This window comes from Bufo bufo, chromosome 8, assembly GCF_905171765.1.
Source record: "Bufo bufo chromosome 8, aBufBuf1.1, whole genome shotgun sequence".
NCBI lineage: Eukaryota > Metazoa > Chordata > Amphibia > Anura > Bufonidae > Bufo > Bufo bufo.
The window spans coordinates 110,379,730-110,396,504 of record NC_053396.1 but is presented as its reverse complement, the minus strand read 5'-3'; the positions used below and the strand labels follow the sequence as shown (position 1 = coordinate 110,396,504).

At 43.8% G+C, this 16,775-nt stretch overlaps 1 protein-coding gene across 1 annotated transcript in view; it reads left to right on the top strand.

Annotated features, from left to right (window-relative positions):
• The first annotated feature begins 631 nt into the window (after positions 1–631).
• The window catches only part of ATP1B4 (ATPase Na+/K+ transporting family member beta 4), a 72,937-nt gene continuing 56,793 nt past the window's right edge, over positions 632–16,775 (top strand). Inside the window, exons 1-2 of the mRNA XM_040405711.1 lie at positions 632–843; positions 2,969–3,026. Coding sequence (XP_040261645.1) covers positions 2,970–3,026 — 57 coding nt within the window. The 5' untranslated portion in view covers positions 632–843; position 2,969. The remainder of the gene's footprint in view (positions 844–2,968; positions 3,027–16,775) is intronic.

Below are 16,775 nucleotides of genomic sequence, written 5' to 3'. Positions count from 1 at the left end.
TGAGAATAAGCCATTATCTTTTTCAGGATAACCCCTTTAAATTAAGGCTCATGTGCTGCCCGTGCCCAAACAACAGGTCCACAATATACGGGCACCGGCTGTTTGCGTTCCATATCACTTGAATGGGTCCACAATCTGCAACATACAGAGCGGAAGTTCACGGAAGCATTACGGAGCGCTTTGGCGGAATTTCGATCCTCCAAACCGCAAAAAAATAGAACATTTTATTTTTTGCGGTGCAGACTGAATGTTGTGAATCGCAGACCCATTCAAGTGAATGGGTCCACACCTGCAAACGGCAGGCACATAGCCGGTGCCCGTGGATCGTGTGCATGAGCCCTTATACAAATCTTTTAGAAGATGCAGAGACTGAAACATTTCGTCAGCCCGGTAGAGATCACTGAACAAACTAGAGTATGATTCCCAAGCCAGACTGAGCTAGTATCAGAACTAATATGATGTAAGTCCAAATTTCTATCCTTATATAACCCCTTACACAGCATTATCTGTCTCTATCCAGTTCATACAAGTTCCGCCTGTCTGGGAACTGACACTGCAATCAGATTTAGTTTTTTTTGCCATTGCTGTATGCAAAGATAAAAATAGTGCCAATTTTTGAGAGGACTGCCAGCATGAGAGAGTTTTGACTGACAAGCACACATTGACGTTCTCTAGGATTTGGACGAGAAAGAATCTCTCGGTCTCTCTTTATGCAGGAGAGCTGGGAGGTCTCAGTGTGTCCCGTTCACTCAAGAATTGATGTCACCAAAAGATATGAGATAGCAGTGATATTGATCATCTCCAGATCCACCACTGAAGACCCTGTCAAAAAAACTGTCGAAGGTAAAATAGCGCACTCATTGCTCAATACGTAATTATTATCTAAGAATTGTTCAGATAGTGTACGTCATATCTAAGTACAGATGTTTCGATAAGGCTTCCTTCTTGTGTATGTATGTCACATATAAGCATTCTGCAACTGCATGAAATCTTTACAGTGCAAGACTATTACACATGGGGATATTTCTGCGTTAGCATTCCCAACATGCTTGACCAGTTTTCAATTAGTAGACATTCACGATACTGTATATAGTACTTTATCAGTGACAGTATACGAGTACAATGAAGTCTCTTGAGGGTGGAGGTCTTCTTCTAGAAAATGTTATGGATAATATATGGTGAAAAATATGATGTGGGGGTGGTCTTCTAAAAGAGGTGGTCTTTTGAACAGGTTTCATACTATATTACAATGTAAATACGTTTCCTGTATACCTCTACGTTCACTTGCAATCCAATGGAAAAGCACAAATAACAAAACGTTATACCTAAATATAAGCTCAGCTTGCCCTATTTGTATAATATTAATACACAACAATTCTTTGTGTGTAAAGTACAATAGGATTGGATACCTTCCCTTGTGTGCATACTGTTATTAATTGCAGTTAGGATGTTGCATCCAAATTATTCTAGGTTAGTATCCTACCAGTATCTGATCTGCATGCAATGAGGCTCCACATGGCGGTTGTACATATAATGTCAAAAACAGGATTGGACTCCTTCTTAGGACTGCGTTGTTATTTTTTTAAAGCGGCACTGTACTTTTAGTAAAGGGCATCTGTCAGCAGAATTATAGCTATGACACTGGCTGACCTGTGACATGGGCGCTTGGCAGCTGAAAGCATCCGTGTTGGTCCTATGTTCATATGTGTCCACATTGCTGGGAAAAATGATGTTTTAATATATGCAAATGAGGCTCTAGGAGCAACGGGGGCGTTTGCATATATTAAAACTTCATTTTTCTCAGCAATGCGGGCACATATGAACATGGGACCAACACAGATGCCTTCAGCAGCCAAGCGCACATGGAACAGGTCAGCCAGTGTCACAGGTATAAATCTGCTGACAGATGCCCTTTAAACTTTTAATATGTTATAGGGACATATCAAAAGTTTAGATCGGTGGGGGTCTGAGTACCGAGACCCTCATCGATTTCCAGAATGAGGGGAGAGAAGTGTGAGCTTAGCGCTGACTGCAGGATAGGAAGCGAGATGCACTCCATATCAAGTCTATCTCCCATCTCATGCAGCAAGGAGAGAAGGTGTGCTAAGGTTAGGGTAATCCTAGAATAATTTGGATGCAATATCATAACTCCAATTAACAAGAGTATAAGCACAAGGGAAAACAAATTTATTGGTATCCTACATTCACATGAATAACACAAATGAACAACATTTTCCCCTATCCACAGAGTAAGTGATGAATGAATGATCATTGAGGGTCTGACAAGTGGGACCCCCGGTGATCACAAGAACAGGTGTCCCCAAGTCCCCTGTGTGAATGAAGTGATAGGTTGCATGTCTGACCACCGCTTATATTCACTGTCGATGGGACTGCTGAGGACGGTGCTCGGCTTTGAACTTGCAATTAGACAGTAACACGAACATTACACGGTCCACAAAATATGGATACCGGCCATGTGCATCCTGCATTTTCCCCTTCCGCAGGTATCACCCTATGTTACAAATGCCTATTCTTGTCTGCAAAACAGACAACAATAGGACATGTGTTTTTTAGGGGGGGTTTGCAGGGCTGCGGAACGGACATACAGATGCGGAGACAGCACACAGTCCGCTTCTTTTGCAGCCCCATTGAAATGAATGGGATGCAGACCGAAATTATGGTCGTGTGCGTGAGCTGCTGTCATGGGTTGCTGTATCTCACAGATAGCTGACAGTCTAATTGAAACTATTACAGCTCACAGACTTTGCTACCATTGTAAAATAAGTTAAGCAAGAATGTGATTACTGTATTCTCTGCAGTCTTGTAGTATATAGCGTACATATGTGTTGATGGAGGGCACGAGCTGATACAGGGTCCTGAGCATGTCATACAGTTTTGCAATAAGCCTAAAAAAATGTATAACTCCCACTGACTTCATGATCTATCATACTTCTCCATTATATTCTAGTATGGAAAATAATTCCACACCCCCTTTACACCAACGTGGGAGCTATCTCTATTCATTGGTAAGTACCTAAATAGCAGGACTACTATAGCTTTGGATATGATTATTTTAATGTGAAGCATCAGACTGTCACTGGCGCCGAGCACTAGTACGTAACCACCACAAAATGGCCAACATACCCTTTTATAGATTAATGCCCATTCCCCCCTGCCAAACAATATTCGAGGGAGCTGAAGAAAGAGAGGTCTTTATTGGGATCTTTAAATAGTGTCCCTACACAGTCAAGGACTCCAAAATAAAATAAGTAGTGAAATAACGGGGTTAACTGCAGTCACAATTGGCATGTGGTTAAAGGGTTGGTCCAGGTTTTGGCCCCTAACATGGAATACCTGTGGAGAAATCCATACTCACCTGCTTCCCACTGCTCCAATAGTGCTCCCTGGCTCTTTTCTCTGGACTTCCAGCACCTGTTTGTCAACTTCTGCACTGATGGGATCACATGCACTGTTGCCGACAATGACGTGTCCCCAAGTGGATCATGACCCAACAGTGACATGCTGCTTGGGGGACACATCACAACTGAGGTCAGTTATTGGTTGCAGCGGTGCACATGACCCTGTCTGTGTGTAGAAGTTGACGTTAAAGGAGGAAGAGGCTGCATTTAAATGGTATAAAGATACTGGACGTATAGCTAATAGAGAACTATATAAAACCAAACAGAAAGAAGCCAACATATTAATAACACTGCTAAAGCATCAAAAGAAGACAAAATGGCCAAACCTATTAAGAAGTGGTACATTACTGATAGGAAAAGATATTGTGGGATTACAAAAATGAGTGATGGGCAGGATCACTCTATTGATGGGGATAACGCTTACGCTGACCATTTGAATAGTTGCTTTGTTCAGTATTTTCAGAAGGTGAAAAAAAAAAAAATCATGAGCATGACATTACCGTTAGGTGTAAGGGCTCAGCCCCAGTAGTTATGGAGGCTGATGTTATCAGTGAATTGGCACAATCTAAGTCAAACAAGTTGTTAGCCCAGCGGTCCGTGAGGCGCCGGGCTCCCTCTTTACCTCCTGCTGCCATGCACCGTGGTAACAAGCGCGGGCAGCAGGAAGCCTAACTCTTGTATCTGTGCTCCATGCCAGAGTTTACTTCCTGCTTGAGTCCTGTACTGGTTGTCAGGGCTTGCATGGATGTGTCTCTCCTCCCCTGTGAGGCAGCACGTACACGCCCTCTGTCCCCCCAGCCTATGGCTGGATTGCAGGAAGTATTTAAAGGCGCTTCCTGCTCCAGGAAGATGCCTGAGCAACTCATGGTCACTAGCATGTCTAGGTCCTTGTGTGAAGGTGTTTTTGGAGTTCTGCTTTTTTGTGTACCGGACCCTGCTTTTGGATTTATCGTATCTTGCTTGTTTGCCGCCTGCCTCTGACCTTGGACTTCGTTTACGGACTTTGCTTGATTGCTGCCTGCCCTGACCCCGGACTTCCTGACCACGTACTTCCCCTTGGTGCTTGCATCGGTATCTCTGACCCCCTGGTCAGCTGCCACCGACTCGGGGACTGCTCTGGAGTGACACCTGGCAACCCTAACAGCTCAAGCCTATCCTCACCATCAGAGGCTCTAGTGAAGACCAGGTAGTTGCTTAGTCACGCCCCTCCAGAGTATAGCCAGTCAGTGGCACAGTGGGTCCACACCCGCTTGCATAACACAAGGCAACGGGTCCAGATGGCATCCGCCCAAGTCCTTACAGAAGTACGATCTGTGGTTCCTGCTACTCCTACTGATTATTTTAACCAGACCCTCCTGACAGTAGATGTTCCTGAAGATTGTAGAATGGGCAGTGTTGTACCTATCTATAAGAAAGGAGGCAAAGAAGAAGATGGAAGCTGCAGACCAGTTAGCTTGACCTCAGTAGTAGTAAAAATAATGGAAACCCTCCTGAAAAAGAAGATAGTTCACCATCTAAAAATCAGCAACTTGTTGGATCCAAAACAGCATGGCTTCACTGAGAGCCGATCATGTCAAACTAATCTTATTGATTTTTTACACTATATTACAAAAGCGTTGGACGAAGGTTGTGCCGTGGATATTGCCTACCTGGACTTAAGTAAAGCCTTTGATACAGTGCCACATAAAGAGATGATATAGAAATTATTGAAGATTTGACTTAAAGGGGTATTCTCATCTGAGACAATGGGGCCATATCTCTAGGATCCCCAAGGTGGGACCCGCACCTATCTCGTAAGTGCTGGCTCGGCTATTTCAGTCGGCCCCATAAAAATGAATGGGAGCGGTGGCCACACATGCGCTTGGTGGTGACCGGACCCGGGGAAACCCATGGTCCTCCAAGCACCACTTTGCGGGCTCTGTTATAGATATAGGTGTGGGTCCCAGTGGCATGCCCCCATTGTCTCAGGTAGGAATACCCCTTTAATCCCTGTATAGTTCAGTGGATTCACAATCGGCTAATGAATAGCTATCAGAGTCTTGTTGTTAATGGTCTGCATTCTGAGGAGAGACAAGTTACAAGTGGTGGACCTCAAGAGTCCTATTCTGTTTAATATTTTTGTAGGTGACATAAAAGAAGGTTTGATAGGCAAGGATTGCCTGTTAGCTAATGACAGGGATGATATTCGTGGAGGGATATGTAACATGGAAAATGATTTAGCTTCTCTGTATAAATGTTCCAAACAATGAGAGGTATATTTCCTATGGAGGCCTGCATGTGGCAATGCTCCATAAGAATATATTGAATCTTCCATAGGATGCATTCTTAAATAAATACATTCTAGGGTGACTTAAAAAAAAAAAAAGTTAAATGTTACAAAAAGCTTTTAAAAATACAAAAAAAGTTTAAATTCTAATTATTGCCCTTTCTTCATATTAAAAATAAAAATAAGAAAAATAATTATGATAAATTGCACTGCTGTGTCCCAAAACACCCACACTTTTAAAATATAAATGTACTTATCCGGTGAATGTCGTAATGGGAAACAAATCAAAATGGCTGATTTGCTGTATTTTTCATCGCTTCACCTAGCCCAAAAAATGTAATAAAAAGCGATCTAAAAGTCAAACGCACTCCAAAATGGTATCAATATCCATGGATGTAACCATAAAAAAGCTATGGGGGTCAGAATATGGCGACGTAAAGAAAAAAATTGTTTCCAAAGTTTTAATTTTTTTTGTATTAAAACAGAAGAAATGAAGCAGACATCAGTTTTACTGCATAGGGTATGCTGTAAAAACAAATCCCATAAAACTGGCCATTTTAAATTTTTCTCCAGCTTCCCACTACATTGTAATGTCATCAGAAAGTACAGTCGTGGCCAAAAGTTTTGAGAATTACATAAATATTGGAAAAGTTGCTGCTTAAGTTTTTATAATAGCAATTTGCATATACTCCAGAATGTTATGAAGAGTGATCAGATGAATTGCATAGTCCTTCTTTGCCATGAAAATTAACTTAATCCCAAAAAAACCTTTCCACTGCATTTCATTGCTGTCATTAAAGGACCTGCTGAGATCATTTCAGTAATCGTCTTGTTAACTCAGGTGAGAATGTTGACGAGCACAAGGCTGGAGATCATTATGTCAGGCTGATTGGATTAAAATGGCAGACTTGACATGTTAAAAGGAGGGTGATGCTTGAAATTATTGTTCTTCCATTGTTAACCATGGTGACCTGCAAAGAAACGCGCGCAGCCATCATTGCGTTGCATAAAAATGGCTTTACAGGCAAGGATATTGTGGCTACTAAGATTGCACCTCAATCAACAATTTATAGGATCATCAAGAACTTCAAGGAAAGAGGTTCAATTCTTGTTAAGAAGGCTTCAGGGCATCCAAGAAAGTCCAGCAAGCGCCAGGATCGTCTCCTAAAGAGGATTCAACTGCGGGATCGGAGTGCCACCAGTGCAGAGCTTGCTCAGGAATGGCAGCAGGCAGGTGTGAGCGCATCTGCACGCACAGTGAGGCGAAGACTTTTGGAAGATGGCCTGGTGTCAAGAAGGGCAGCAAAGAAGCCACTTCTCTCCAAAAAAAACATCAGGAACAGATTGATCTTCTGCAGAAAGTATGGTGAATGGACTGCTGAGGACTGGGGCAAAGTCATATTCTCCGATGAAGCCTCTTTCCGATTGTTTGGGGCATCTGGAAAAAGGCTTGTCCGGAGAAGAAAAGGTGAGCGCTACCATCGGTCCTGTGTCATGCCAACAGTAAAGCATCCTGAGACCATTCATGTGTGGGGTTGCTTCTCATCCAAGGGAGTGGGCTCACTCACAATTTTGCCCAAAAGCACAGCCATGAATAAAGAATGCTACCAAAACACCCTCCAACAGCAACTTCTTCCAACAATCCAACAACAGTTTGGTGAAGAACAATGCATTTTCCAGCACGATGGAGCACCGTGCCATAAGGCAAAAGTGATAACTAAGTGGCTCGGGGACCAAAACGTTGACATTTTGGGTCCATGGCCTGGAAACTCCCCAGATCTTAATCCCATTGAGAACTTGTGGTCAATCCTCAAGAGGCGGGTGGACAAACAAAAACCTACTAATTCTGACAAACTCCAAGAAGTGATTATGAAAGAATGGGTTGCTATCAGTCAGGAATTGGCCCAGAAGTTGATTGAGAGCATGCCCAGTCGAATTGCAGAGGTCCTGAAAAAGAAGGGCCAACACTGCAAATACTGACTCTTTGCATAAATGTCATGTAATTGTCGATAAAAGCCTTTGAAACGTATAAAGTGTGTGTAATTATATTTCACTACATCACAGAAACAACTGAAACAAAGATCTAAAAGCAGTTTAGCAGCAAACTTTGTGAAAACTAATATTTGTGTCATTCTCAAAACTTTTGGCCACGACTGTACAACTTGTCCCTTAAAAAACAAGCCCTCATACAGCTATGTGAATGGAAAAATAAAAAATTACGGCTCCAGGAAGGCAGGGAGTAAAAAAAGAAAACACAATAACAGATAATCTCCCTGAGTGAAGAGGTTAAGTGAACTCTTTTGGAAATAATTAACCCTTTGCAGTAGTCCTCTGGGGTACTGCAGAGACCCCACTTACAAAACAAAAATAAAATGGAATGGGTGCAAAGGCAGGCTACAAAAATGGTGGTCTAAAGCATAAAACATCAGTGGAGAATTAAAGAACTTACGAGGTTATCCCATGATTAATGTAAAAAATAATAATCAGACATCATGTAGTATATGACAATCTCTTTCTAACAAAGCTAGAACCAGCCCTGTACCTCACATGGATCCAGAGATCTCCCCATTCATTGCTCTGCTAGATTTATATCAAGCTGACAGCTCAGGGGAGTGTCTTTTCTGATGTAGCTCAGGGGAGTGTGTCCTTTCTGCTGCAACTCTCTCCCTATCACAGCTCAGGAGGCAGTTAAAGGATAAAACTGTATTTTAGGTAGAGAGTTGAACGGCACTCCTCTTCAGTAAAGGTGGTGCTCAGTGGTAAATTTGATACTTCAAAAGTGGGAGAAACCACGTCACTCAGATATTAAGTATATAGATTACTTATTTATTTTATTTTCATCCATCCAAATAAAGTTCTAGCCACTGGCCAACGTTTCGATCTAAACATAGACCTTGTTCATGGCCTTAGTTATTGTGGATGAAACTGAGCATGTGTGGCCTTCTCAGAGATCTGGACAAAGAAATAGGGAAAAGAACAAGCAGCAGGTGGTGCTATGCAGCTATTAAATAATTCAGTGGCTATACAAAATTTGTTATTACATGCAATTACAAAAGAATTCAGCTTCAGGTGCTGGTTTGAATATTGTAGAATGTTTTTCGTGGGGCATCAATATAATCAGTATCAGATCGGTGGGGTTCTGGCACCCCCACTAATTATCTGTTTGAAGATGAGGCAGCGCTCCATGTGAGCACTGCTTCCTCTTCATTACGATGCACTTCGTCTCGGAAGTGCAGTCTTAATACAGGTACCATATCCATTCAAGTGAATGGAGCGAGAGCTTGTTGTTACACTACGCCAACGCTCCAGAGGAGACGAGGAATAGCGTGAAGACCAGGAAGCGTTGCCTCCTTGTCAAACAGCTGATCGGTGGGGGTGCCGGGCGTCGGAACCCCTGCCGATCTGATATTGATAACCTATGCTGAGGATTCAAGTATTTCCATTAATTATTGCCCGTGTCCATTAATATTAGTGTATAGAAGTTTTTTCAGCAGAGTAACTGAACCACAGCACCGAGAACAAGGTGTTCTGAGTCCTGACTAGAATGGGAACCACATAATACGACAGCCAACTGCAGTAGCATGTATTAATTTTCTTGGATTCACTCCCAGGACATTTCTTCGCTTTTATTTCTCATTTGGCTGATGGCAAAAGCTCAGCTATAAGTGTTATGTTCACTGGACGTGGGCGCATCAGCCGTAACTAGCTAGTCAGATCACAGGAACAACAAGGTTTACTCAGTAAAGGAGGTAATTATTTACATATCCATAATTTACATTAGAGTGAGCTTTTCAGATAACTAAGTGCTAATGGACAACAGGACGATCAAGTATGAAAAGTGTGTCATAATTAAGTTCATGTTGTATTCTATATGCTTGTCTGTTCATTGGCAGTAGCCTTATGGATATATTACACAGACCAAAGGGTCCCTAGAAATATGGCATATTTGAGCCTATGCAGAAAAGAGAATTTCCTTCCACAACTAAAACAGTCTTTACACTTACATAATTTTTTCGCCCTATAAGAGGCACCTGACAAAAGATGTACCCATATTTTAGAGGAGGAAAATAAGAAAAGATCAGACCTCAGATCGGACCCCCAATGTTAATCAGACCTCAGCCCAGACCCTCAAAGTTAATTAGAACTCAGTTCAGACTCCCAAAACAACCTCAGATCAAACCCTCCAATGTTATTCAGACCACCAAACAGACCTCAGATCAGGTCCCCAATGTTTAGACCCCATCTCAGACCCCCCAATCAGACCCCCAATGTTAATAACCCCCAACATTAAAAATACCCCCAATCAGACCTCAGATCCGACCCTAATGTTAATCAGACCTCAGATCAGGCAAAAAAAAATAATATGAACTCATCTCCTCCTGCTCCAGACATAGCCGTTGCTCCTGAGATCCAGCGATCTACTTGCCGTGCTGTGCTGTGACCCAACATCACACAGCGTGAGGTCACAGAACACGACTACGTCCTCATGCTGTGCGCAGGTCACAGTAGCCAGCAGATGAAAACCAGAGAGCAGTGAGTATAGAGCCAGCAGAGGGAGAGCTGTATTCACTGCTCCCCTGTCTTACTGTACTAATAAGCGCTTTCATAATGGAAGCATTGATTAGTATTCCCCCTATAAGATGCACTGACATTTTTCTAAAATTCAAAATATTTCAAAATGAGCCAAAGCAGAAGACTTGAATTAGTGTAGGCCTTGTAAGGGATCGCATCATTCAGGGGGTCATAATCACTGACTTCTTCGCAGACAACAGGTTTTAGTGTCCAAACTGTGCTTTTATTTTAGTCCCATCAGCACAATACAGATTAGTCCAGTTATCAGGCAGTGGATCAGTTGTGGTTCCCACATACACAATCAAAATAAATGCCTGCCCGGCTGGGCTCTAACTAACGTATATAAATAAGTTCCTACCTCACTTATAGGGCACCAACTCGGTCCTGCTTTACTCAGCCAAATAGTCCACCCAGGGGAGGTATCAGGCGTCACATAGCCTTGTGGCCCCTCAGCCCTCGTGACTGAGACTACCCAGAGCCTCCGCAGGACTCTGCTTCACAAACACTCTCCTCCCCCCAGACTGGCACCATGGGAGGTGTTTTATCCCAGCCTGATTAGAGCAGGCCTCACCTGGGAGTCCCTTTCTGCTAGGGAAAAATCTGCCCCAGACTGGGGATGGGGGGTGGATTGGGAGGTCCCACTGCCAAAACGTACCAACCCAATCCAAGTAAAATCCAGCCCTGAATAAAGAAAATAGCTTCAGCAACTATGTTCCTGGATTTCACCCACCTCAGCTAGTTGATGAATCTGGGAGAGATATACCCCCCTTCCAGGACTTTCCCATGCATTTTATGGTTCACATTACCACAGCCTTCATTCCTGATAAGAGGGAGAGATAGTGTTAAAATAATGAATATTGTAATGTGAGTTAGCAGAAATAAAGAGATAGTGACCCTGACTGGACTGCAGTTTCACTGTATTGGTAACGTGTCAATGATAGTGCAGTGGCCGGGTTTAGGGTGGCCCCAACGATACGCTGGGTCCCCTGGACACCACGTGTTGCTGCTCTCCGGAAGCGATGGTAAGGCGTGGTGCTCCCCAATGGGAAATAAGTCCAGAGAGTCAGAGTCTGCAGTAAACCAGGGTGCTTCTTTACTGAAGTAATTCAGGTACAAAGCAATACAGGCGAGGCATAGGGCTGGCTTCTCCAGTCTCCCTGGCAGAAGAAGGGTTTGATGCTGAGGAACGGTCTGAGCTAGCTGTCCCTCTTTCTCTTCAGAAGGCTGGTACTCTGGTCCAAGGCTGGTGATCCAGGGTCTGTGGCAGAGTATCCCCGTCTCAGCCTCTTCTTCTGGTCACTCAGTAGTCTGACAGAGTCTCCTCTTCCAAGCACTGTTCCCTAACTGCAGCACACTAGGGGCACTGACTGCTCTCCTTATATATAGTTTTTGCTAGACTAGAACCTTCTAGTGGGAGGGGTGGAGTGGAGAAACTCAGCACAAACAGATACATTGTTTCAGCTCCTGTCTGGTATAGACTTACATTAGAGCTTCAATGATACTCAATGGCAAGGACACAGCAGGTTTTCCAGACAAAAACAAGTTTCCAGACATAACAACATAGCTAAAACCAGGCATTTAAAAAGGTCAGGCTGTCTGCTTTTTGGTGGTAAACAATTCTGGGTTTTTCCCTCCAAAACATGGTGGTAAAAAAACATCTGGGTTTTTCCTTTCAAAACATGGTCTTCTTTAAATCCTATGGCAGCTGTGGAAAATTACCAGCTTCTCAATCAAAGCCCTAACAGTCTCTCAGTATTCATTAACCCTATCCACGGAGCCATGTGAATACAGTGATAATAAACCGGATATATATCACAACATATACAATGCCTGTCCCAAAAAAAAAGTCACCACCTGGATTTAACTAAGCAAATACGTTATTTTTCGCCCCATAAGACGCACTCCCCCCCCTAAAAGTGTGGGTAAAATGCCCCTGCGTCTTATGGGGCGAATGCTTCCATTTTACATCGCAGTCTGCGATGCTGCAGCGTCGCAGACTGCGATGTATGAGCCGGGAGAGAGGAGGGGCTGAGTCCAGAACTAGAGGCGGGGCCCAGTGCAGTCACTGTACTCTTACACCGGGCCCCGCCGCTCACCAAAGTATTTATAAACATTAATCCTTATCCTGTTAATAAGTTTAACCAACGCTGCGTTCTTCCCTGTATCGTCTGTATCCATACAGCACTTACGAACAAGCTTCCATAGCAGGCAGAGCGGATGGCAGCAGTAACGTCACTCACTGATGTTGAGCGCCTGCTCCTCCCACTTTATGAATGAAGCAGGCGGAGCAGGCGCGCGACGTCAGTGAGTGACGTTACTGCTGCCGTCCGCTCTGCCTCCTATGAAAGCTTGTTCGTAAGTGCTGTACTGATACAGGGGAACAGGGGAGTGCGCAGCTTTAGTTAAACTTATTAACAGGATAAGGATTAATGTTTATAAATACTTCGGTGAGCGGCGGGGCCGCTGTATTGGGGGACACTGTTATGAGGGGGATCTGTGGATGACATATAGCAGTGTCATCCACAGATCCCCCCCATAACAGGGCCACCCACAGATCCCCCACCCCATAACAATGCTATCCACAGATCCCCCACCCCATAACAATGCCATCCACAGATCCCCCACCCCATAACAGGGCCATCCACAGATCCCCCACTCCATAACAGTGCCATCCACAGATCCCCCACCCCATAACAATGCCATCCACAGATCCCCCACCCCATAACAATGCCATCCACAGATCCCCCACCCCATAACAATGCCATCCACAGATCCCCCACCCCATAACAATGCCATCCACAGATGCCCCATAACAGTGCCATCCAGGGGCATAGCTATAGGGGGTGCAGAGGTAGCAGTCGCTACCAGGCTCAGGAGCCTGAGGGGCCCAAAGACCCTTGTGCCACATAAGACACTGGCATTATAGAAAGTGCATGCTGGTCATATTACACCTCTGGCTAGAGGGAAGGGGTTAGGTCAAGAATTTGGCATGGGGGGGTGCCCTTTCAATGTTTGCCTCATGCAGCAGGAAGGCTACGTGCTCCCCTGCCCCTTTCCAACAAGCACTGAGGGAAGGGGGGCCCAAGCTGAACTCTTGCACTAGGGCCCATGATCTTTTAGCTACGCCCCTGGTGCCATCCACAGATCCCCCATAAACAGTGCCATCCACAGATCCCCCATAACATTGCCATCCACAGATGCCCCCATAACAGTGCCATCCACAGATCCCCCATAACAGTGCCATCCACAGATCCCCCATAACAGTGCCATCCACAGGTCCCCCATAACAGTGCCATCCACAGAGCCCCCACATGACAGTGCGTCATCCACAGATCCCCCATAATAGTGTCATGCACAGACCACCATTAATTCAAAACCCACCAAAAGCACATCTTTTGGTTAAAAATATATGTTTTCTTATTTTCCTCCTCAAAAACCTAGGTGCGGCTTATAGGCCGGTACGTCTTATAGGGCAAAAAATACGGTAGTTATGAGCCTCCTATTGGATAATTACTGCATGGGCAATTATCTTTCAGCTGGCAACAAGTTATTTAACCCCAACTGGTGCAATGAGTTGCTTCTAATTTCTTAAACAACCATGTCGAAAGACACATCTCGTGGTCGTGGAAAAGATGTTAGTCTGTTTGAGAAGGGTCAAATCATTGGCATGCATCAAGCAGAGAAAACATCTAAGGAGATTGCAGAAACTACTAAAATTGGGTAAAGAACTGTCAAACGCATTATTAAAAACTGGAAGGATAGTGGGGACCCATTGTATTCGAGGAAGAAATGTGGCGGGAATAAAATCCTGAATGATCGTGATCGGCGATCACTTAAACGTTTGGTGAAATCAAATCGAAGAAAAACAACAGTAGAACTCAGGGCTATGTTTAATGGTGAAAGTAAGAGCATTTCCACACGCACAATGCGAAGGGAACTCAAGGGATTGGAACTGAGCTGTGTAGCCGTAAGAAAACCACTAATCAGTGAGGCAAACCAGAAAAAAAGGCTTCAATTTTCTAGGGGGCATAAAGATTGGACTCTGGAGCAATGGAAAAAGGTCATGTGGTCTGAGTCCAGATTTACCCTGTTCCAAAGTGATGGGCGCATCAGGGTACGAAGAGAGGCAGATGAAGTGATGCACCCATCATGCCTAGTGCCTACTGTACAAGCCTGTGGGGCAGTGCTATGATCTGGGGTTGCTGCAGTTGGTCAGGTCTAGGTTCAGCAACAGTATGTGCTCCAAGAATGAGGTCAGCTGACTACCTGAACATACTGAAGGACCAGGTTATTCCATCAATGGATTTTTTCTTCCCTGATGGCACGGGCATATTGCTCATTGATGTATTTATAAATTCTGGTACAGCATAGTATGCTCTGTATTTCCCAATAGACAACATGAGTCTTGAGGAGCATTGTCCACACCAGAACACCAGGACCTGGCCACGCGCTAATGCCAGGCATACAGGTCAATGTGAACAGCATTAGTGCTTTCCTCCATCCCCCAGAAGTCACATCAGTGTCTCCCACTTTCCTACAGCAGTCACATAACAGTCTTTTCTTTCCCTTAGGCCCCATGCACACAACCATAGTTTTGCTCTGCATCCAATACACATTTTTTGCAGATCGGATGTGAACGCATTTATTTCAATTGAGCTGCAAAAGATGCGGACAGTACATGGTCTACTGTCCGATCCGCATGTCCGTTCCACGGCCACGCAAAAAAAAAAGAAATTGAACATATCCCATTTTTTTCCGTTTCACAGACAAGAATAGTAATTTGTAACATGCTGCAGGACGTGCAGAAGAGAAAATGCAGGATGCACGCGGCCATTATTTGTGTTTTGTGGAGCCACGATTTGCGGACTGCAAAAACGGATACAGTCGTGTGCAGGAGGGCTTAGGCCACCATGCCTGTGTTGCAGACCACAAATCGTGGGTCCACAAAACACAAATGCATCGGCTGACCCATTGACTTGATGTCCAATCTGTTGAAGGGATTCTATGTGTTTCAATTAGCTTCTGTGTCTGTGCCTTCGCACTGCAAAACATAGGATATGTCTTATGCTGCATTTTGCATCTGTGGGTGCCTGTGTTTTGTGGACCCACAGTGTGCATGAGTCCTTAGAAGTCACATCAGGTTCTTTCCCGTTCTCCCAGTACCCACAGCAAGATCTGCCTATTTTGCTAGTAGTCACAGAAAAGCCTGTGTACCCCCAGTAGTTACAGCAGCATTACCGACTTGTTGACCATCCATCAATTTTTTCTGTGTTTGGAGTGTGAACCTGTGATAGGTAAGGTGATTCTACAATAAATGACCAGTCATAGGCATCCCTTTCTTCTTAGTACTGCTGCTATTACTGTTGTGAACACATATGGAGCATCATATATCACAAAATTAAAGATGTAGGGCTTACTTTCCCATGCAAACCTAGAACGTCACGTGTTTCGTCAGAACAATTACTTGAAAATAGATATTGCTTAGGTTTACCATGGCTAGAAAGTTCCTATGATTTACTAACCCCTAAACAGACATTACTGATTCTCTTCTATCTCTTCTTTTGTAAATCTGCCTTTACAGATATCTTAAATCTATAATAATAAGTTAGATTGCTAGGACACAGCATGGATATGGGGGGGGGATATACAGGTGAAATTCGAAAAATTAGAATATTGTGCAAAAGGCTATTTATTTCAGTAATGCAAATTAAAAGGAATTGCAATAATGCAGCTTAAAATTTGAATTTTGTGAAAAGGTTCAATATTTTAGGCTCAAAGTGTCACACTCTAGTCAGCTAATTAATCCATATTAGTCAGCTAATTAATCCATATCCCATGATATGTGACTTCAGTATTAAAAATTTTTGAGTTTCACCTGTATTTAAAATGTGAATGTAGAGTTGTTCCTTATATGTGCCACTAGGTTGTGTCTAGCATGATACGATAGTTATGAAAATCACTGCAGAGGTCTGATGACCAGTATGAACAGACGGGCCAAGAAGTCCAAGAGTAGGTGTGCCTAGATGTCCCAGGAACAACCACAGTCATGGAGGGTCAATAGTTAGACAGTACAGCCAAATGGGGCAGTGGTGAAAATCTTCAATGCTGGGCAGATTGCAAGACGAGAGAAAAGGAACATACCAAACGGCCGCTACTGTCCATCTGGTGAATCCACACAAAGGCTACTGAGAAGCCTTTTGGCTGGCTGCCATCATAAAAGGGTTACACAAAAGAGCAACACAAAGTATCCTCCTAGCCGTGGCATTATTCATGAGTCTTCATCAGGAACATATGCTAATATCAGGCCCTAAAATACAAGATATTGTCCTACCTAGTATTATTTGTGGGGTTGAACCAGGCAATCAAATATATGAAGGCCTATAGGGGTGTCTGTGATCGATACATCACTAGTCATTTCCATAATCACCTAGACCCACCTAGACCAAAGTGCACACCAATCACATATCCAACTTTTCCAGAGTGCGGCACCTTCTCAACACAGTTCAAGTCCCCAGTCT